The sequence below is a fragment of the Homarus americanus genome, unplaced genomic scaffold (genome assembly GCF_018991925.1).
Source record: "Homarus americanus isolate GMGI-L3 unplaced genomic scaffold, GMGI_Hamer_2.0 scaffold57980, whole genome shotgun sequence".
Lineage (NCBI taxonomy): Eukaryota > Metazoa > Arthropoda > Malacostraca > Decapoda > Nephropidae > Homarus > Homarus americanus.
In genome coordinates, this window is record NW_024716703.1 from 18,834,199 (window position 1) to 18,859,785 (window position 25,587).

The 25,587-nt window shown below is 38.9% G+C and overlaps 1 protein-coding gene across 1 annotated transcript in view; it reads left to right on the forward strand.

Moving 5' to 3' along the window:
• Positions 1-25,587, forward strand: part of LOC121858402 — a 142,375-nt gene that overhangs the window by 10,792 nt on the left and 105,996 nt on the right. Inside the window, exons 3-9 of the mRNA XM_042354848.1 lie at positions 1,567-2,457; positions 2,540-2,782; positions 2,864-3,052; positions 3,355-3,462; positions 3,544-3,678; positions 3,760-3,867; positions 4,003-4,192. Of these exons, the coding sequence (XP_042210782.1) occupies positions 1,567-2,457; positions 2,540-2,782; positions 2,864-3,052; positions 3,355-3,462; positions 3,544-3,678; positions 3,760-3,867; positions 4,003-4,192 (1,864 nt within the window). The remainder of the gene's footprint in view (positions 1-1,566; positions 2,458-2,539; positions 2,783-2,863; positions 3,053-3,354; positions 3,463-3,543; positions 3,679-3,759; positions 3,868-4,002; positions 4,193-25,587) is intronic.

Sequence of the window (25,587 nt, forward strand, 5' to 3'; positions counted from 1 at the left end):
AAATTCCACACACTGTATGCTTGGAAAATATACTTTGAACACATACTCATTGTATAATTAACTTGTTCACTTGCAACACAAAGTATCTGCAAGGCGGGGTCCGATGGATGTCAAAATGAACACTGTGACTCCTGTTGCCTCGGTAGGAGTGTTAAAACCCTTCGTCTGTTGTGTCATATCGTCTAACAAAAAAAAAAACTAGATACTTTTTGTAGTGAGTTGTACATTGAACACATATGAATAAATTACTTGGGGACTTAAAATTCTGATTTTCTTCACAGATTACATGAACTGGTTATAAATTATGCACATCCAGCCATTACTGTTTATAAGAATACAAATAATATATGATTACAATAGATTTTTTGATGGTGAGAATATTGTGCGAAAGAATTAAAAAAAAAATCACTTTTTATTTAGCAACGAGAACTAAAATAATCGCTGCTGTTGACCTGACACATACTGTATTATTGATGGTGATGGATACACAAAATATATAGGAATCCTTGCTGATACATAGTGACAGACTTTAACGGACACATAGGGAAGGAAGTCTCCGTCATAAACACACATTCCTATGACATGATACATATATTACTGTTAGTATAGTGGAGGACTGTGGTCGCCAACCCTCAGATGTGATTGATTGATTGATTGATTGATTGATTGATATACAGTCTTGCTGACACATCGGTATGGAATTCTGGCTAACAAAGGGAGAGGGAATCTTGCTCGTAATAAATAATGTTGTCAGATAACACACACACACACACACACACACACACACACACACACACACACTTTTACAAAATATATATTCATGATGGGAAGCTTCAGCAGTCATGAGAGCTTGTTGATGACATTAACACACGTACAATACAATATTCACTACATTTTTATAATCTTTAATACACTTTTTTACTCTTCCTCCTCTTAGTAGTGTCGGAAGAGACATGTAAAGACCATTGCATTTCCTGTAACGCTATGCTCATGTTATTATGGAAACAGTAAAATGGAGATGCTTAAGTTATTTACGCTGGAGTGAATTCATTTGTAAGTAGAGTTGTTTTTATTTTCATTCGTTTATACAGCTGTGAGATTGATGGTAAATACCTTGTGATTTAATTGTTTCTTTTTGTATCTACTTATTAAAATGTGTGTGTGTGTGTGTGTGTGTGTGTGTGTGTGTGTGTGTGTGTGTGTGTGTGTGTGTGTGTGATATTAAACACACATCTCACGCCTCCATAGCAAACTAAACACAATAAAACATGGTCTTTCATGCTTCAGCCATACCAGGTCAAGCTCATGGTCCCTTATGAGTCATGGTCCTTTATGAGTCATGGTCCTTTATGAGTCATGGTCCTTTATGAGTCATGGTCCCTTATGAGTCATGATCCTTTATGAGTCATGGTCCTTTATGAGTCATAATCGTTTATGAGTTATGGTCCTTTATGAGCCATGGTCTTCTATGAATCATTTCCAGTCATGGTTCTGTATGACTCATGGTCCATTAAAACTCATGGTCCTTTATAACACATAGTAAGATAATGAATAAGACTTCTACAGGTATGATAATGAATAAGATTTCTACAGGTATGATAATGAATAAGGCTTCTACAGGTATGATAATGAAGAAGACTTCAACAGGTATGATAATGAATAAGATTTCTACAGGTATGATAATGAAGAAGAGTTCAACAGGTATGATAATGAATAAGATTTCTACAGGTATGATAATGAAGAAGACTTTTACAGGTATGATAATGAATAAGACTTCTACAGGTATGATAATGAAGAAGACTTCAACAGGTATGATAATGAATAAGGCTTCTATAGGTATGATAATGAATAAGACTTCTACAGATATGATAATGAATAAGACTTCTACAGGTATGATAATGAATAAGACTTCAACAGGTATGATAATGAATAAGGCTTCTACAGGTATGATAATGAATAAGACTTCAACAGGTATGATAATGAATAAGGCTTCTACAGGTATGATAATGAATAAGACTTCTACAGGTATGATAATGAAGAAGGCTTCTACAGGTATGATAATGAATAAGGCTTCTATAGGTATGATAATGAATAAGACTTCTACAGATATGATAATGAATAAGACTTCTACAGGTATGATAATGAATAAGACTTCAACAGGTATGATAATGAATAAGGCTTCTACAGGTATGATAATGAATAAGACTTCAACAGGTATGATAATGAATAAGGCTTCTACAGGTATGATAATGAATAAGGCTTCTACAGGTATGATAATGAAGAAGACTTCAACAGGTATGATAATGAATAAGACTTCTACAGGTATGATAATGAATAAGACTTCTACAGGTATGATAATGAATAAGACTTCTACAGGTATGATAATGAAGAAGACTTTTACAGGTATGATAATGAATAAGGCTTCTACAGGTATGATAATGAAGAAGGCTTCTACAGGTATGATAATTAAATAAGACTTCTACAGGTATGATAATGAAGAAGACTTTTACAGGTATGATAATGAATAAGGCTTCTACAGGTATGATAATGAATAAGGCTTCTACAGGTATGATAATGAATAAGACTTCTACAGGTATGATAATGAATAAGGCTTCTACAGGTATGATAATGAATAAGACTTCTACAGGTATGATAATGAATAAGACTTCTACAGGTATGATAATGAATAAGACTTCTACAGGTATGATAATGAAGAAGGCTTCTACAGGTATGATAATGAATAAGACTTCTACAGGTATGATAATGAGGAAGACTTCTACAGGTATGATAATGATTAAGGCTTCTACAGGTATGATAATGAATAAGACTTCTACAAGTATGATAATGAATAAGGCTTCTACAGGTATGATAATGAATAAGACTTCAACAGGTATGATAATGAATAAGGCTTCTACAGGTATGATAATGAATGAGACTTCTACAGGTATGATAATGAATAAGACTTCTACAGGTATGATAATGAAGAAGACTTTTACAGGTATGATAATGAATAAGGCTTCTACAGGTATGATAATGAATAAGGCTTCTACAGGTATGATAATGAATAGGACTTCTACAGGTATGATAATGAATAAGACTTACAGGTATATAATGAAAGACTTTTACAGGTATGATAATGAATAAGGCTTCTACAGGTATGATAATGAGGAAGACTTCTACAGGTATGATAATGAATAAGGCTTTTACTATGATAATGAATAAGGCTACAGGGTAATGAATAAGACTGAAGTGATAACGAGGAAGACTTTTACAAGTATGATAATGAATAAGGCTTTACAGGTATGATAATGAATAAGGCTTCTACAGGTATGATAATGAATAGGACTTCTACAGGTATGATAATGAATAAGACTTCTACAGGTATGATAATGAAGAAGACTTTTACAGGTATGATAATGAATAAGGCTTCTACAGGTATGATAATGAGGAAGACTTCTACAGGTATGATAATGAATAAGGCTTTTACAGGTATGATAATGAATAAGACTTCAACAGGTATGATAATGAATAGGACTTCTACAGGTATGATAATGAATAAGGCTTCTACAGGTATGATAATGAATAAGGCTTCTACAGGTATGATAATGAATAAGGCTTCTACAGGTATGATAATGAGGAAGACTTCTACAGGTATGATAATGAATAAGGCTTTTACAGGTATGATAATGAATAAGACTTCAACAGGTATGATAATGAATAGGACTTCTAAAGGTATGATAATGAATAAGATTTCAACAGGTATGATAATGAATAAGGCTTCTACAGGTATGATAATGAATGAGACTTCTACAGGTATGATAATGAATAAGACTTCTACAGGTATGATAATGAAGAAGACTTTTACAGGTATGATAATGAATAAGGCTTCTACAGGTATGATAATGAATAAGACTTCTACAGGTATGATAATGAGGAAGACTTCTACAGGTATGATAATGAATAAGGCTTCTACAGGTATGATAATGAATAAAACTTCAACAGGTATGATAATGAATAGGACTTCTACAGGTATGATAATGAATAAGACTTCTACAGGTATGATAATGAATAAGACTTCTACAGGTATGATAATGAAGAAGGCTTCTACAGGTATGATAATGAATAAGACTTCTACAGGTATGGTAATGAATAAGGACTTCTACAGGTATGATAATGAGGAAGACTTCTACAGGTATGATAATGAATAAGGCTTCTACAGGTATGATAATGAATAAGGCTTCTACAGGTATGATAATGAATAAGACTTCTACAGGTATGCTAATGAATTAACCTGCTACAAATATGACAATGAATAAGGCTTCTACAGGTATGATAATGAATGAGACTTCTTCAGGTAGGATAATGAATGAGACTTCTACAGGTAGGATAACTAGTCTTAGCCATAAGTGTCAAGTGAGCATCGAAATAAATACTCCCGATGTGTTGGTATTTTTTCCAGGTTATGAAAAGGATTATATAATTTGAGCTAATTCCGGGTTTTGTAAAATTTGCTGTTTTTTATTTAGTTCCGTATTTTTCAAAGTGTGATATATCGTTCAGTGAATTATTTTTTGGATGATTATGTAGCGTTAATATTTTGTATTTTATTTTAGCAAAAGAACGTACTTGTTAATACTTAATTAAGAAATACTCCTAATATTGATTTGATTATACGGTATGCTTTCACAATTTATTCATTACTTTATAGTATCAGCGTGAAATAACAAACCAATTTTTCATCACCAATTTAAGCAGATATTCCTGATTTAGTTAATAATGTTTAACTGTTTGCCTCACACCATCATTAATGCGATTATTCTCTTATATGGATTATTCTGCAGAGATAGAGCAACAAATATTCCCCGTAAAACTCTTGGTCAACAAATGGATTATCACCAGCACAGCGCTTAATTACTTACGCTGGAATAATATAGTCTGCGAGACTCCATGTTTCACTCACTCACTCACTCACACACTCACTCACACACACACGCACACACACACACAAACACACACACACACGCGCGCGCGCACATACACACACTGTGGGTATGTACATTATGTATGTGGTATAATGGTCAGTATGCTAGCCTCACAAGTGAGTGGACCCGAGTTTTATCCCCGGGTGGGATGAAACTTTGGGCAAGTTTCTTTAATCCATTTGCCTCTGTATACCCAGCAGTAATTAAGGACATGGCTTTTAATCGATTTGCGTATCGTGTTCCGGGGTAGTGGTTAGCCAGTGCAGTTGGCGAGTTGTCCGGTCTTCTCGAAATATTCCTTGACAATGGGTCATGCAACTCGTTAACTCAGAGTGTGGTTGTTGTGCTGGCGACAGCTTCTACACCTTAAATAAGTTCACGCCTTGGTGGCCCTATGACCAGCCATTCTCGAACAAGAGGGGCAACCATTAATGTATGTATGTATATTTAGTAGTACGGTAGTGTATATAAACAATACCAACTACAGTTAAGTAAATCTAAAGGTATATACATTACAGGTAGTTCTAAATATATCGTTCATATTGTCTCTAGTTATCGAGAATTTCTTTAATCAAGTTGAATGTCACTAAGTTATGTCTGTTGTGTAAAAAACAGTGACGTAAGTCGTGAATATCTTAAAGGCTTGAAGATAACTTTTAGAGAATTAAGTCTCTTATTGTGTTATTTTCATCATTTTGTATTGTCTATACTTCTGTCTATATTTTTCTCTCGTTTTATCAATATTTTTTGTACTCTTTCTCTTTATCTCTCACAGCAACAAGAGACAGCACCACGACCACTACATTACATTATACAATACAACAATAATGATGGGGAGGAGAGAGAGAGAGAGGAAATTGGTGGGGTCGGAGATATATCGCTGCTTCAGGTTGTGGCTTCATTGTCTCTCCTATAATTTGGATAAAGTAGATCATTTAGTCTAACTCTAAGGCGAGGAAGGGCGAGTAGGTGTGGTGGTTCACTCTTTGGGGGAGGGGGAGGTTTAAGGGGTTCCACGTAAGGGATCAAAGGTTTTAGGGGTTTAGCTAGCAAGGGTCAGAAGTTGTAGGGGGTTTCGCTAGTAAGGGGACAGAGATGTAGGGGGGGGGGGTTACTAGCAGGGGGTGAGGGGTTCAAAGAGGTTGCCAGTAAGGGTTCATAACTCTCTAGGTTTACCAACTGAGGTTCAAGACATAGAAAGACATCAGATCAACAGTAAACAAACAACTTACCTCCTCACCACTTAAAGTAGAGCTGCTGTGGAGGAGGAGGAGAAGAAGAAAGAAGAAGAAAGAAGAAGAAAGAAGAAGACAGAAGAAAAAAGAAGAAAGACGAAGAAAGAAGAAAGAAGAAGAAAGAGAAGAAGCAGTTAAGTTCATATACCAACACAGGTAGTCAAGCTGTCACGTATACAACACCAGAAACTTAAAACAATAATCTTCACTGGGAAATTCGTATCGACTAATATTTAAACATTAAGAGTGTTGTATATGCTTCACTCTACCGCTCTCAATGCTCATGGCAACTATTTCACACACGCAACTCACTGCTGTACACTACATGAACACGTGATACACATTAATGGTTTGTCCTAGAACACTACCCAGTTCCTTACAGATACGAACACTAAGTTATTTCCTTTGGGTTTCCTTGTGGTGTGGCTTAAGAGATCATATGTCGGGTTATTGGTGGTCGTGGGTCAATAACTACATCGTAACTTGAATAAGATATATGAATGTGGAAGCATTTTTTTTTTTTTTACAATACACTCCTTGGTGAATGTAAATCTAACCTCTCACAAAGGGTAACAAAGTCTTGAATATATTTTCTGTACCTACGTGACTCCTTGACATTAGAGCCGAGAATAGAAACACTAATGGAAGAGGTTTTCTTTTTCTCAAGGAATCAATATCAAAATGGACGATAAATCCTGATAATTATTTGTGCCATTAATTAGAATCATTAACAATATGTCACACGACCAGGATACTTTACTATTATGACACTTAATAACAAGATATAATTTAAGACGATATTTCAATTATGAATAAAATAAATAAAATTATAATCCACCTGAAGCCTTACCATGATAGAATTTATTATTGCTTTAGTTGAGATAATTTTAGATATACACAAACCACCGATCCTACCTAGATTAAAATTCCGATTATGTAAAGACCAGAATAACATAACACTTTTTTGTTAAGCCAACTTCAAGGGTATTAAAAACTCCGCTTAACTTGACCTGTTGTGGAGTTATTTACTGTGTTAATTATATCCTCGAGGATTTAATAGTTTTTACTTGATGAGGTCATGAGTATTTTTGTCTTGTCCAGGAAGTTCAACATAGGTATAGAGATATTTTCCTTCCTTCCATTCTTCCTTCCCTCCCTTCCTTATTCCTTCCCTTCCTCATTCCTTCCTTCTTTTCCAACCTTATTCCCTCTCTCCCTCCCCTCTTTATTAGTCCCCTCTTCTCTCCCTCTTCTCCTTCCTTCCCTCCCTATTTCCTTTCATTATTTTTGTCTCTTCACGAAGGCTACAGCGTGTGCGAGGGCATCTTGGCCTAGCAAGACAACCACAACAACAAGAACAACACCACAACAACAAGAACACTACCACAGCAACAAGAACACTACCAAAGCAACAAGAACAACACCACAAGAACAAGAACACTACCACAGCAACAAGAACACTACCACAGTAACAAGAACACCACCACAGCAACAAGAACAACACCACAACAACAAGAACACTACCACAGCAACAAGAAAAACACTACCACAACAACAAGAACAACACCACAGTAACAAGAACAATACCACAGCAATAAGAACACTACTACAGCAACAAGAACACACCACAGCAACAAGAACACCACCACAGCAACAAGAACACTACTACAGCAACAAGAACACTACCACAGCAACAAGAACACCACCACAGCAACAAGAACACTACAGCAACAAGAACACTACTACAGCAACAAGAACACTACCACAGCAACAAGAACACTACCACAGCAACAAGAACACTACAACAACAAAGAACACTACAGCAACAAGAACACTACCACAGCAACAAGAACACTACTACAGCAACAAGAACTACCACAGCAACAAGAACCACCACAGCAACAAGAACACCACCACAGCAACAAGAACACCACCACAGCAACAAGAACACTACCACAGCAACAAGAACACTACCACAGCAACAAGAACACTACCACAGCAACAAGAACACTACTACAGCAACAAGAACACACCACAGCAACAAGAACACTACCACAGCAACAAGAAACACTACTACAGCAACAAGAACACTACTACAGCAACAAGAACACCTACAGCAACAAGAACACCACCACAGCAACAAGAAGAACACTACCACAGCAACAAGAATACTACAGCAACAAGAACACCACCACAGCAACAAGAAACACCACCACAGCAACAAGAACACTACTACAGCAACAAGAACACTACCACAGCAACAAGAACAACACCCAACAAGAACACCACCACAGCAACAAGAATACTACCACAGCAACAGAACACTACCACAGCAACAAAATACTACCACAGCAACAAGAACACTACTCAACAGCAAAGAACACTACCACAGCAACAAGAATACTACCACAGCAACAAAACACCACCACCACAGCAACAAGAACACTACTACAGCAACAAGAACACCTACAGCAACAAGAACACTACCACAGCAACAAGAACACTACTGCAGCAACAAGAACAACACCAGCAACAAGAACACACCACAGCAACGAACACTACTACAGCAACAAGAACACTACTACAGCAACAAGAACACTACCACAGCAACAAGAACACTACAGCAACAAGAACAACACCACGCAACAAGAACACTACCACAGCAACAAGAACACTACCACAGCAACAAGAACAACACCACAGCAACAAGAACACCTCAACAACAGAACACCTCAGCAACAAGAACACTACTACAGCAACAAGAACACTATACAGCAACAAGAACACTACCACAGCAACAAAGAACACTACCACAGCAACAAGAACACTACCACAGCAACAAGAACACTACCACAGCAACAAGAACACTACTACAGCAACAGAACACTACTCAACAAAAGAACTCTGCAACAACAAGAACACTACCACAGCAACAAGAACACACTACAGCAAAAGGAAACACTACCACAGCAACAAGAACACCACCACAGCAACAAGAACACTACCACAGCAACAAGAACACTACCACAAGAACACTACCACAGCAACAAGATACTACAGCAACAAGAACACTCTACACAAAAACTACAGCAACAGAACCCACAGCAACAAGAACACCCACCAACAAGACCTACCAGCAACAAGAACACTACTACAGCAACAAGAACACTACCACAGCAACAAGAACACTACTACAGCAACAAGAACAACACCACAGCAACAAGAACACTCACCACAGCAACAAGAACACTACTACAGCAACAAGAACACTACCACAGCAACAAGAACACTACTACAGCAACAAGACACTACCACAGCAAAAGAACACTACCACAGCAAAAAGAACACCACCACAGCAACAAGAACACTACAAGCAACAAGAACACTGCAAGAACACTACCACAGCAACAAGAACACTACTACAGCAACAAGGAACACTACCACAGCAACAAGAACACTACAGCAACAAGAACCTACTACAGCAACAAGAACACTACTACGCAACAAGAACACTACTACAGCAACAAGAACACTACTACAGCAACAAGAACACTACAACAGCAACAAGAACACTACTACAGCAACAAGAACATACTACAGCAACAAGGAGAACACTGCAGCAACAAGAACACTACTACAGCAACAAGAACACTACCACAGCAACAAGAACACTACTACAGCAACAAGAACACTACCACGCAACAAGAACACTACTACAGCAACAAGAACACTACCACAGCAACAAGAACACTACCACAGCAACAAGAACACTACTACAGCAACAAGAACACTACTACAGCAACAAGAACACTACTACAGCAACAAGAACACTACCACAGCAACAAGAACACTACTACACAACAAGAACACTACAACAACAACAAGAACACTACTACAGCAACAAGAACACTACTACAGCAACAAGAACACTACTACAGCAACAAGAACACTACTACAGCAACAAGAACACTACCGGCAACAAGAACACTACTACAGCAACAGAACACTCACAGCAACAAGAACACTACCAAGCAACAAGAACACTACACAGCAACAAGAACACTACTACAGCAACAAGAACACTACCACAGCAACAAAGAACACTACCACAGCAACAAGAACACTACCACAGCAACAAGAACCTACTACAGCAACAAGAACACTACCACAGCAACAAGAACACTACTACAGCAACAAGAACCTACACAACAAGAACAAAGAACACTACCACAGCAACAAGAACACTACCACAGCAACAAGAACATACACAAGAACATACTAAGCAACAAGAACACTACCACAGCAACAAGAACACTACTACAGCAACAAGAACACTACTACAGCAACAAGAACACTACCACAGCAACAAAAACACTACCACAGCAACAAGAACCTACCACAGCAACAAGAACACTACTGCAGCAAGAACACTCACCACAGCAACAGAACACTACTACAGCAACAAGAACACTACTACAGCAACAAGGACACTACTCACAGCAACAAGAACACTACCACAGCAACAAGAACACTACCACAGCAACAAGACACTACTACAGCAACAAGAACACTACTACAGCAACAAGAACACTACCACAGCAACAAGAACACTACCACAGCAACAAGAACACTACTACAGCAACAAGAACACTACTCAACAACAAGAACACTACTACAGCAACAAGAACACTAACAGCAACAAGAACCTACTACAGCAACAAGAACACTACTACAGCAACAAGAACACTACCACAGCAACAAGAACACTACTACAGCAACAAGAACACTACTACAGCAACAAGAACACTACCACAGCAACAAGAACACTACTACAGCAACAAGAACACTACCACAACAACAAGAACACTACCACAACAACAAGAACACTACTATGAAAAAGAACACTACGCAGCAACAAGAACACTACTACAGCAACAAGAACACTACTACAGCAACAAGAACACTACCACAGCAACAAGAACACTACTACAGCAACAAGAACACTACTACAGCAACAAGAACACTACCACAGCAACAAGAACACTACCACAGCAACAAGAACACTACTACAGCAACAAGAACACTACTACAGCAACAAGAACACTACCACAGCAACAAGAACACTACCACAGCAACAAGAACACTACTACAGCAACAAGAACACTACTACAGCAACAAGAACACTACCACATCAACAAGAACACTACCACCACAGCAACAAGAACACTACCACAGCAACAAGAACACTACTACAGCAACAAGAACACTACCACAGCAACAAGAACACTACCACAGCAACAAGAACACTCCCACAGTAAGAACAGGAACACCACAGCCACGCGGGGATCAGTTTTCACTCAGTATTATAAATATTTTCAATAAATAAAAAGAAATACTGTGTCACCTCATCTCCGGCGTCACCTCAGCTCCGGCGTCACCTCTGCTCCGGCGTCACCTCAGCTCGGGCGTCACCTCAGCTTTAGCGTTTCCTCACTTGTAGGAGCCGATAAACGATCTGCAAATGACAATAAACACCAATGAGTCATAATAATTAATCTTCCTTGCAAAATGTTGCTACTGATAGCTCCGCCTAACACGCTGGTGCAGAAATACACATCCTATCTTACTGTCATTAGTTTCCATTTAGAATGACAATGATGATGAAAAAAGGTAAAAAAAAAAAAACTGAATAATTCTTTTCCGTGTGTCAAGAATGCCATCAAAGCCTTTGCCATCAAGGACACCGGAATCTCGGGTATTTTGTGCTCATTTACATAGACGTGGCAGATGCGCGACTCTTACAACCTGCTGGTGTTCTCATCCCCGGAATGTTCCTCACATTACTGTCCAGATTTGCCAGCCTTTGAGGTGTTGATATTCAGCTGTATGTGGTGCGCATATTCCCGGGCGAGAAGACCTTTGATGTTGTGTCTTTTGAATGCTCTGAGCTGGAGCTATGTTGTGTTGGGAGCTGATCCACAACTTTGATATATATATATATATATATATATATATATATATATATATATATATATATATATATATATATATATATATATATATATATATATATATATATATATATATAGCGTAGATTATCATTTAGAAAAATACAGATGAGGGAACTGGAGTCTAGTGGAATATTTGACCATTGCCGATATGAAATTTATGTACATGAGTAAGGGAGGAGAATAAAAGAAGGGGAGAGAGCGGGTGAATAGTCAGTGATGGGCAGATATCAGGGAAAAGTGGGAGAAGGAAGGAAGGAAGGAGAGGGAGAGAGGAGGGAAGGGGGAGAGGCTTAGATCATCGAGGTCGACCTTCAAAAATCATCAAGTGAAGCAGTAAACATCTCACTTATACTGTATAAAATATTAATATGAGCCACAAACACAAAATCTTACGTTTGAACCATAAAAAACAAAGCTTTTTATCATGAGCCACAAAAAAGCATCCTATTCGTGAGCCATTAAAACAATACATTGCTTATGAGCCACAAAAACCAAAATCTTCTTTGAGTAAACAAAACTAAAACAAACAACAGCAACAACAAAATAACACACGCATTTACCTCAAACAATTTCCTAAAACCCTGACGTATCTTAAAATACAACTGAATCACCAGACAGCCAGCAGGGGAGAGAGGGGGAGAGGGTTAAGAGTTCAACCTTATATTGATCCACAAGAATATTTTCCACTGCGCCACCATCACAATCATTATCATCATCAACATCATCACTATCACAATCATTATCATCATCAACATCATCACTATCACAATCATTATCATCATCAACATCATCACTATCACAATCATTATCATCATCAACATCATCACTATCACAATCATTATCATCATCAACATCATCACTATCACAATCATTATCATCATCAACATCATCACTATCACAATCATTATCATCATCAACATCATCACTATCACAATCATTATCATCATTTAAACTAAGCTTAATTACTAATCACTATCCTCATCATAACCATCGATGTTATCTTCATTAATACCATGACTATCATAATCATCATCATCACCATCTTCATTATCATCATTATCACCTTCAGCATCACTATCATCATCACTATCATCACTCCTACCATCGTCACCAACCAGCATCACCATCATTTTTCCCTTTAACCATCGTTTATCACCATCCTAACCATCAGCAAACACACCATCACCACCACACACTATTACACCTCACCACAACCACCACACCAAACACCACCTTATACATACCAGACATTACCATACCCCCACGCTACCACAACTCACTATCACAACTCTCACCACACTGTCACACACCACCACACGACCTTCACCACACCATCACCACACTACCACAACGCACAGACACGCAGTACACGCCACACAACACCACCACATTCACCACACCATCACCACACCACCACAACACCACTACGACCTTCACCACATCATCACCACACTACAACAACACCACCACGACCCACCACACCATCACCACACTACCACAACACACCACACGACCTTCACCACATCATCACCACACTACCACAACAACACCACACGACCTTCACCACACCATCACCACACTACCACAACACCACCACACGACCCCACTACACACATCACACACTACCACAACACCACTACAGCCTTCACCACATCATCACCACACACCACAACACCACCACGACCCCCACCACACCATCACCACACTACCACAACAACACCACACGACCTTCACCACACCATCACCGCACTACCACACGACCCCCACCACACCATCACCACACTACCACAACACCACCACACGACCTCCACCACACTACCACAACACCACCACACGATCACCACACTACCACAACACAGGCAATATCCTCGTCTTTACATGATTCACTTCCCATTAAGGAGGGCCCTGGAAGACGGTAGCGGGAGGGTGAAATCATGACTACCATTAGTTGACAGCAAACTACGTCATAAGGCCACGAAAAGTGAACCACTCTCCTGATTGCTACCAAAACCTCCCTTCGCTAATGTAAAGTCTAACGTGGCGGGGATGGGAGAAGAAGCCTTGCGTCGGGGTGCTGTAAGGTTGGTTATTTGAAGGTGTTCCAGTGAGATCTGTTTCACCTCACTGTTATTATGGAAAAATCAGGTACATGGAGTTTCAGTCACTAGATGGCGTCACTCTGACCTTCTGCTGGTGATGGCTGGTACGAAGGTGTGATTTTTGTATTTGTTTTTGGGATTATATTCTTATTTGTTTATTTTTATTTTAAAGATGGTATTTAAATGTTCTTATGGTGGAGAGGAAGAGGGTAATTTGTTCTTATGTATAGGTGTTGGTGAGACGTAATGAACATGCTGAAACAGGTAAGGTGTTTTGTGTATTGAGGTAGATGAGACACACACACACACACACCTCCTACCTTCCCTCCACTACTCCCAATCTCCCTCTTTTTTTCAACTATCCTCTGCCTTTCCATTTTCTTCTGACTTCCCTTCTTCCTCCTCCTACCCCACTCTTCCTCCTCTCTGGTTGATCTTCCCTTTCTTATCCTCCTCTCTTCCTCTCTTGCCATCCTTCACCCCCTCCTCCTCTTGTCTACCTGGGGTGCCTTTGGTTCCCCCAACAAATTGTGTTTCAGGATTATGTAAAGACTACATCAACCATCCTCTTTTCCTTCCATCCATCTCTTCCTCCATCTCTTCCACCTCTTCCTCTTTGACTCCCTCCCTCTACACACACTCTGATAAATATCTCTCTCTCTCTCTCCTACTTCTAACCCAGATTACGTCACTATCTCTAAGATGATTCCGGAACTATGTCATCCCGATTATCCAAGTAGACTAAGGGCCCTAGGACTAACAAACATTTAGACAAAGCACAGTAGGGCAGATCTCATTGAAACATTCAAAATCCTGGAAGGGATGGAAAATGTGAACCTGGGACATTTCTTTGAGATGCTACGCACCAGCGACAAGAGGGGACATGTAAGGAAGAACTTTGTATGCCCTTAGCAAACTTGTTTAACATGTCATTAAAAACCGGTGTAGTACCAGAATCCTGGAGGATAACCGAATTACAAGATGGGAGATAGCTCACTATCTTCTAACTACCATCCAATCAGTTTAACATCAATTGTAGGCAAATTGCTGGAAGCAATAATTTAAACTATTCGAAATCACCTGGAGAAGGACAAGTTGATCAATGATTCCCTACATGGCTTCACAAGTGAGCGTTCATGTCTAACAAATATATTAACATATTAACATTCTTTTCAACTATTTTCGAATCAGTGGATGACGGACACGATTATAATGTGATATACTTTGACTTTTGCAAAGCCTTCGACAGAGTCCCCCACGAAAGACTATTACGAAAAGTGGAGGTTCGTGGAGTTGGAGGAGATATTCTAAAATGGATTCAGGGGTGTTTACAGGACAGTAAACAGTGAGTAAACATTAACAGCACTAAATCCGATTGGGGTAACGTCACTAGTGGAGTACCCCAAGGCTCAGTACTTGGACCATTGATATTTATTATATACAGGACATAAACGACATGGATATAGGCGTAGACAGCAACATAAGGAAATTGCTGACGACACTAAAGTAGGGCGTGACGAGGATTCTGCAAAACTACAGGGAGATCTAAACAAATTTTTCGCATGGTCTGAAAAATGGCAGATGAAATTTAATGTGGACAAATGGAAAGTACTTAGCGTAGGAGATGTAAACAGAGAAACCGGATATCAGATGAACAACGATGATATAGAGAAATCCGACTGTGAGAAAGATCTAGGAGTAATGATAAGTAGGAATCTTAAACCAAGACAATAATGTGTATTTGCTCGAAAGAAGTCTAACAAAGTACTTGGGTTCATACAAAGTAGTGTTAGTTACAGGACTAGCTAAGTTATCCTATAACTATATCTTGTGCTTGTGAAACCTCACTTGGATTATGCAGTTCAATTTTGGTCACCGTGCTACAGAATGGATATCGAATCCCTAGAAAGCATGCAGAGGAGGATGGCAATACTAATCACAGGCAATAGGCACCTTGAGTACAGAGACAGATTAAAGCATCTGAATTTGCACTCCATCGAGAGGCATAGAGTGAGGGGCGATATGATCGAGGTGTATAAATGGAAGTCGAGGTTAAACAAAGGTGATATAACAAAGGTACTTAAACTATCCAACCAGGAACGGACTTGTAACAATGGTTTTAAATTACACAAATTTAGATTTAGGCGCGAGATAGGTAAACACTGGTTTGGAAATAGAGTAGTGGATGAGTGCAACAAGTTACCAAACATTATCATTAACTCGAACACGCTGGATAGCTTCAAATATAGGTTGGATGGATATATGAGCGATAGGGGTTAGGTGTAAACGGGACTGCCTTGCATGGGCAATAGGTCCGCTGCCGTTTCCTCCATTCTTATGATCTTATGTTCTTATTACTACAAGCTCACCAAGTTATCACACAGAGCGAACACAAGGAAATACTCCTTCATACAGAGGCCGGTCTACCAACCCAAGCTGTGGAATCAAAAACAGTACTGGGATTCAAAATGGCCCTTGGCAAAATTATCAAGAACAATGGAGGTATCCTTCACTGACACTGGCCCCTTTCCCTCGACATGGCCACCTCTAATGGGTGGCCATTAGTAATTAGTTAAATAAGGTAACCAAGGTAAATCACTTGTTTATTCCTTACTTCCCTTCCTCATCAGGTAACTCTATCTGGCTACCTGACTCACGGCGTTGACCCCAGACTTGTATCACTGGTGTTTTTGTGCGAGAAAACTTGTCATCCGTCAAGATCAGGTCAACGGTTAGGATCAAGGTCACGCTCTGGATCAGTGAGACCGAATTATAGCATTAAGAGTCGAGTGAACTACTTATTTTCATCAATGTGTGTGTTTGCACACATAGCTTCTGGCCAAGGTCACAAGGTCAATGTTCAATGTCAAGGTCAGAGGATCAAAGACCAAGAAGACCACTTGGTCAAAAGTTAAGGTCAGAGGGTTCAAAGTTCAAGCACACAGGGTCAAGTTCTTTCAGATTTTCACACTAGCATCAGGTCATCGACCAAAGACTTCCTCAAGGACGAACTATGATAGATTCTGGTCAATACCTCGACCTGGTTACACACACCCTTTCATGCCTTATATTAGATCAGACGCCGCACCGGCGGTGAGAGCAGCGGCAGGAGAGTCTCCGTCAGTCGTATTAACACTGCGTGATCCTTCAAACGATCAGGTATGGAGCACCACCGGCTGATATTTAGGTTAATTATCGACCTATGGCAGAAGTGATTTTCTGACCTTGTCTTACCTGAGATAGAGGCATCTCTCTATTATTTATCATACCAGAGTTTTCACTCGTGTTAACGCAGATCTATAGCAAACCTGACATCAAAACGGAAGATTTCGATGCCTTCAAACTTACGCCGTATGGTAACGAAATAAAGCAATAAACTAATAAAGAAAGACTCTGAAACGTGTAATTTAGAGAATTAATGAAGTTCAGTAATACTGTACAATATATACTTTGATAAAACACCAAGAGAACTCGTGTGGGAGGAAGTGACAGCTGAGTGCTTGTATTTCTGAAATTCCTCTCAGAGTTTCTTATTTTCTATCTTTTTCTTATATTCTTTCTTTCTCGGACTCACTTTACTTTGTTATCCTGTTTCTTTTCTTCCCTTTCTCTCTATATCTTTATCATCTTCTCTCTTTGATGCTCCCTAAGAACATAATAATGTTGTTTGAACATAATGTTATTGTACATAATAGTGTTTACAAGGTATCCTCGCCTCGGTACAGACAGGGTATCAGCTGGTAGTGGCCAGGTGCTTGTATCAATTAATCTAAGTCTATGTAAACAAAACCCAATTTCTCCACGTCTGTACACGGTCATACATACATCAAAGAATACCCACATTTTAATACATAACCAGGTAAAATCCTGGTATTTTTTCCGATAATCCCTGGTATATTTTTTGGCCATACTCACAACGATAACTCCTTGTATATTTTACTTACCGCTTACTGAGTCATATATCTGCATAAATGTAAACATGAAGCACATTATTTGTTCTGATGAAATAAATGTGTGTGTGTGTGTGTGTGCGTCCTGTGATGTAATGGTCAGCATGCTTTTCTCGCAAGCTAGCGGATCCGAGTTCGATCCCGGGCAGGGTGAAACTATTATATATATATATATATATATATATATATATATATATATATATATATATATATATATATATATATATATATATATATATATATATATATATATATATATATATATATATATATATATGTGTGTGTGTGTGTGTGTGTGTGTGTGTGAGTTCCAACTGTCTGCCTGTAAAGCAAAACAAAACATAAAGTTGCCGAGATTGAGAAAATACTCGTACTCAACCATGACTTGCGTATAGGTTATAAATGCAGTTGATTAATTCGTTATGTGTGATCTTCAGTGAGGGTGTTCTCAGGTGAGGGAGGTCAGTTCATCCACCTGAACTTCTTTTCTCACTCTCTCCTCCCTCACTTCAACTCTCTCCCTCTCCCTAACACCTGCACCCTCCTTCACCCACACCCTATCTCCACACGCAAACACACACACACACACACACAGGGATCGACTCCACAAAGGGCCAAGGAAGCCTCGTCTCTGCCCCGTGAAAGACAGTCCTCTGCACTCCTTGCTCAAGAGGTTTACTGTATATTGACGGCAGTAATGACGTGCCATACCTCCACACATCCTGGGGAGCATCCGGCCATTGTTCTCAGGTGTGTGTGTGTGTTAGCCTTTGGGGGTGACTGTTGGAACATGTTGCTGTAGGAATGTGCTACTGTAGGAGTGTGTCGCTGTCGGAGTGTGTCGCCGTAGGGATGTGTCGCTGTCGGGGTGTGTCGCTCTAGGAGTGTGTTGCCGTAGGAGTGTACTACTGTTGGAGTGTTGTTGTAAGTGTGTGTCACGGTAGTAGTGTGTAACTGTAGGAGTGTGTTGCTGTCGGGGTGTGTCGCTCAAGGAGTGTGTCGCTCAAGGAGTGTGTCGCTCGAGGAGTGTGTCGCTGTTGGAGTGTGTAGCTGTAGGAGTGTGTCGCTATTGGAGTGTGTCGCTGTAGAAGTGTGTCGCTGTAGGAGTGTGTGGCTATAGTGGCTCTGCTGGAGACTGTAGCCGTGAAGGGTCTACCAGATTTACAGCTGCCGTGGTACTGGAGTCTCTCACTCACACCACAGACAGAATCATCCTCATAAAACCAGATTATGCTTAAGCCTTTATGTCACGTGCTTGCCCCTACTATACCTTTATCTCTGTCTCTCTCTCTCTGTCTCTCTCTCTCTTTCTTTCTCTATATTTATATCCTTGTAGCTCTCTCTCTCTCTCTCTCTCTCTCTCTCTCTCTCTCTCTCTCTCTCTCCTCTCTTAAGAAACAAGTACCTCCTCATGCAGCTGTGGCCGATGAATATTGTAACCTGGCGGATTAATATTGAAAGCGTCACCGTGACTACATCTGGTCACTGGACACATGCTTCGAATTGTTCAGCGAATGATGGTTCGAATAGTGGAATAATTGATATACTTGTGGATTACGTCCACATGGAAATATATTTATGTTACGTTTAAATAGGTATAAATGCCGATTACCAGATAGCGATAATTTATTGATTTTTTTTTTTTTTTTTGAAACGTTTGACTGACCATAAGCGATAATGCAGATCATGAAAATGCACAAATGAATACTTTTATACAAAACCTAACCTAACCTAACCTAACCTAACCTAACCTAGCCTAACCTAACCTAACCTAGCCTAGCCTAACCTAACCTAATCCAACCTAACGTAAGGTTACTCAAAACAATACCAAAGGCTTAAACTATACATATGAGAGGAAAACAAATACCACAAATAAGAACAATTAATAAATAACAAAAGAAACCCTGAGACTAAATACTATAATTCGACTTTTTTTGTCTTTTACGTTACTATATTGTTACTGCAGTACATACCTATAACACTTGTATAAACACCTAGAGTACCAAGGAGAAGGTAATAAAACAGAATATAAAAAAATACGAAAATAAAAGTGAAAAACAAACTTTGACAATATAAGAATAAAACGAACTGAAATGACCACTTAAAAGAAATAAATGACAGGTATAAAATTACATTATCCGATCATAATTAACTTCTACGATAAAACAAACAAACAAACGGACATATAAATAATAAAACAATCTCACTTAATAATTACTAAAGCAAACTAAAGACGATTTTAAATTTCTCTGTTTGTCTGTCATTACAATTCCTTAAATTATACTAGATTTTTGGAGTTCATTTTGTCTTGTCGATGTGAAGGGCCATAATTATTCCTTATAAATTGTATAAGTAGTAAGTTTAGTCAAGCTTTATGGGATTCAAACTTTTAAAGGTGATAATTATGGTTAATACTTTAAGGATTGATCTAAGATGAAGCTTAAGCACATGATATCACTTTAATCCTTTTGTAATACTTTTTTAGATGTAGAAACACTTAGACACTACACATATATCTGTTTGAAGCTTTTAATAATTTTATGTAAAAGTTTTATACACTTAGAAAACTACTGTATATATCACTTTAATACATAAAAATCAAATGTTACTTAAATAACTTTACAAAACCTTATCAATACAGCGAAACCTCTGTAGAACCCATATATAATTTAAGGGATACTTTTATATAAAAATATAAACATATAAATATTTATATATCACTAAGATACTTCAGCGAGCAGCTATAAAATTATCTCAACACTTAGAAAACTATGAATCACTTACACAACTTTTGTCACACTTTCTGAATATCTAAATAAATTCAAAACAATAGATAACTCCAGATCGATATTTTTAAGTGAAACTCGTAAAACAATTACTAAACGCTCACATTACTTAATCATCACAAACCATTTAATGAATTAAAAGGTTAATCAACATAATGTCTTTACTTAGTAATTAACAATCATGGTTTATACAATCGAAAAAAAAGGAAAACAAAGAAAAAGTTAAATTTAAAAATCTAAATAATGACTTCAGTTCACACAAACGTAGAAAAAATTTGAATGTATTGTAACGTTGGTCAGAGAGAAGACCTGAAGAGGAAAAAAAAATCTTTTTTCTGGTATAAAATTGTGGCAATTAAGCGTACTGAAGTATCACAAAGGCTGGGGTCAATACTCGCTACCTGCATGCATATTACACGTAAAATGAGATGGTAACCCCCCCCTCTCTCTCTCTCTCTCTCTCTCTCTCTCTCTCTCTCTCTCTCTCACCTGAACCAGATCAAAGGTACAACACATTATCTAGTTTCTTTATAATCTCATAATTCCAAAAAAATGAAAAGCCAACTGGTATTGAATTTTCTGAGGCGATATTCGCCATATTTTATATAAGTAACAAGATTAATAATCGTACCATCATCGGAGGTGGGGTTAGTGATGTGTGTGTGTGTGTGTGTGTGTGTGTGTGTTTCCTGTAATACTCAATAGCTTATTAATGGTTGGCTTTAGGGCTTTAGTATTTGAGGTTAATTGCTTTGTTGTGACGCTTGGTTGACAGCACACAGCATTGGTATAGAGAAACTCGGACACAGATATGATTTTTTCTTGGTACTGTGATTGCTATCTTAATCATGAATGCTTATGTATGAAGTACATATTATATTTTCTCATTATCTATCGCTGTTGTGAATTTGATGTGTTCTAATTTTTTTTTATTCTTTAACAGTGTGATAAAAGAAGGCAGGAAAACCGTAACCTAACCGTAACCTAACCTAACCGTAACCTAACCTAACCTAACCTAACCTAACCTAACCTAAGACAAAGACTAAACCTTCTATACGAAGACAATCTCTCTGTTCTTGGCTCTGTAGGACAAATCGTTCAAGTTGGCTGACTCCCTTGGTACCAACAGGAGGCGTGAGTGGACATGAATGATTATTGTTGTTGTTTACGTGTATTTCTGTACCTCAACTACTAAAATATCTTTATGCATGTAAGCTAAGAGGTTCCATACACAAGATAATAATGAAGATATAATGATAGTAATGTTTCTTTTTGGTGGTGTATAGGAACTGTATTCTGTGGTGGAGGTCGACGTACTGAGTGGTGGAGGTCGACGTACTGAGTGGTGGGGGTCGACGTACTGAGTGGTGGAGGTCGACGTACTGAGTGGTGGAGGTCGACGTACTGAGTGGTGGAGGTTCGTACAAGGGCTCTCAAACTACCACAGACTTACCACACTGTACCATGGTCAAAAAAAAAAAAAAATCCCATGAGTTTACTGTACTTCAAACATCCTATAGGTTGAATATTATTTCCCTCTCCTCCAGTTTCCTTCTGATGGGAACGAAGCCTACCTGTTTATATCACTACTTTAAGGTACATTATGATAAGTTGTTCTCAGGTATAAAGATCAGTGGAAGTCGTCAAGGTGTATATTATAAAAAAACGAGTGAAATTAGATACGTAGACACCAAACTCAAGGGGTCTGTCTGTCTGTCTGTCTGTCTGTCTGTCTGTCTGTCTGTCTGTCTGTCTGTCTGTCTCTCTGTCTCTCTCTCTCTCTCTCTCTCTCTCTCTCTCTCTCTCTCTCTCTCTCTCTTAAATAGGAAACTTCATCGCTGTTTCGAAGAAAAATCCTTCGGCCAGAATCCACCACCAGCCACCACCACTATCATCGCATAACCCCTACTATCACCACTTCTAACATCACTACTACCACCACCACAACTATCACCAACTAACAAACCCACCACCACCACCACAACTTACAAACCTATCACCACCACCGCCAACTAACAAACCCACCACCACCATAACCGCCACCAAACTGTCCCACTCGCCCAACCAACCACCCACACAAAAAATATCACCAACGCAAAAAAAAACAAAAAAAACAATCCACCACCAGAGATACTGCAGAAGCGTGGGTAGTTAGTCGCCTGGCCTCACCCTCCACAATTTGCTGGTGTAGTGTAACAATTTATGTAATACCCAGCACCAGGCCAGAGAGAGAGAGAGAGAGAGGCCCAGTACCGCTATGTCTCCCCTGATTTATTTGCAGTATTTAAGCTCAGTTGTAACTTGTTGTGGCGAATTTATTTCCAGGATGTTTGTTGTTGTAAGCGGATAATGTAGTGGGGTTGTTGTTGTTGGTTGTATGTGTACGTGTGTATGTAGACAAGAGAGAGAGAGAGAGAGAGAGAGAGAGAGAGAGAGAGAGAGACTCTGAATAAACAAGTGATGTGAAGTAAAATGAAGGAGTTTAGACCAACTAGACGACTGTGTAATTATTCATGGTTCAACAAAGTCTGTATGGTCCAAGTACTTCTAGTCTTTAGTTCCGGGTAATCGTGTGGTCACCTCAGTAATTCATGAACCTGCCTTGCGTCTCTGACTATCAATGTTCGAAACTTCGGATCAAGTAAAGGTTAGCCCCCACCACACACACCTCCAGCTAACTAGGGTTGTGTTACATTGTGTAATTTTATGTCATATTATGTTTTAAGGTTAGGTTAGGTTAGCATTAAGGTGTTTAATCATCAGGTGAAATAAACTGGGAGGTTTAATCTTCACATAATCCAAAAATTTTATGATGGAAATACCTACAATTGAGCTAAATCTTAGTTTATTTTCTTAATAATGCATAGGTTCTTAATTAAATTTTCGACTGTGATATATGGCAGAATGATTAAGATAAAGTCAAACTGAGTGGGAGTTACTGTATATGAATTATATACTTGATAAAATTTGTTGTCATTGCTGGCGTGGGTGAGGTGTTCCTACGTCTGGGAGGTCGGTAGGGGGTGTTAACGGCGTGGGTGAGGTGTTCCTACGTCTGGGAGGTCGGTAGGGGGTGTTAACGGCGTGGGTGAGGTGTTCCTACGTCTGGGAGGTCGGTAGGTGTTAAATGGGTGAGATGTTCCTAGGTCTGGGAGGTCGGAATGGCGGGTGGAGGTGTTCCTACGTTTGGGAGGTCGGTAGGGGTGTTAACGGCGTGGTGAGGTGTTCCCCGTTTGGGAGGTCGGTAGGGTGGGTGAGATGTTCCACGTCTGGGAGGTCGGTAGGGGTGTTAACGCCGGGTGAGGTGTTCCTACGTCTGGGAGGTCGGTATGGGGTTAACGGCGTGGGAGGTGTTCCTACGTCTGGGAAGGTAAGGGTGTTAACGGTGAAGGAAATGCTATCGTTCTGTACGCCCCCTCAAGAGAGCTAACCCCCCAAAACTCTACATTGTGGACATTTCTGGAGTGAACACACATCTTCATGCTGAAATTCACCTCTATCTTCAAAGTTGTAAACGCGCATTGTGAGCAGAAAAACAGACAACCTCATATTTCTACTGATTAACTTCTTCTAGGGCCTTTTATTGACCTCAATGAATAATTTGCCACACTTAAGGCAGCGAGGGTGAAGGAGAAACGCGCAACTATAAAAAAAATCTGTGTTTTGTTGAGTGTGGTGGACCGCAGTTAATGCTGCTGCCACCTGGCGGGAGACAACCATAACCCTCCACTGTGCAGTACACCATCACTTGTAATGTGAACACGTCCAGCTGGTACTGTACCAGGTCTCTCGTCGCTCTCGGTATTTGCTGAGTTTTGTGTCTAATGAAACAGCCTGTCTCTCACTTTGATCCATGTTACATAACTCTATCCTGACTGACCGACTGACTGGCCGACTAACTGACCGATTGACTGACACCCTGACAGACTGACTCACCTCGTAAGCTCTTGTAAGGTTCACATCCATCAGCTTCAACGATCATTCGGAACACATCCACAGAGAGAGAGAGAGAGAGAGAGATCCTGCCAGAACTGTACTCAAATAATTCCCTCAAAATACCACAAAAACATAAACAGAAGCTCTCAGACATGCTTTGTTTTTTCTCGTCAATTAATTCTCTAACTTTCACAAATTTCAGGAACGCTTTACTGCAGCTCTCCGTGACGGCATTTAAGTATATATGACAAAGTAAATTAATTTTCCCTAAAAGTGTTAAATAATACTCTATTGTGAAGACTATATTAAAGAATGATTGCTGATTTTTATCCTAGAAATGTATAATAGTTCTGGTGTATAGGTCTTCTGGGGGAACACCAACAACAACAACAACAACAACAACAACAATACTACTACTACTACTACTACTACTACTAATAATAATAATAATAATAACAATAATAATAATAATAATAACAATAATAATAACAATAATAATAATAATAATAACAATAATAATAATAAATACTAACAACAATAATAATAATAATAATAATAATAATAATAATAATAATAATAATAATAATA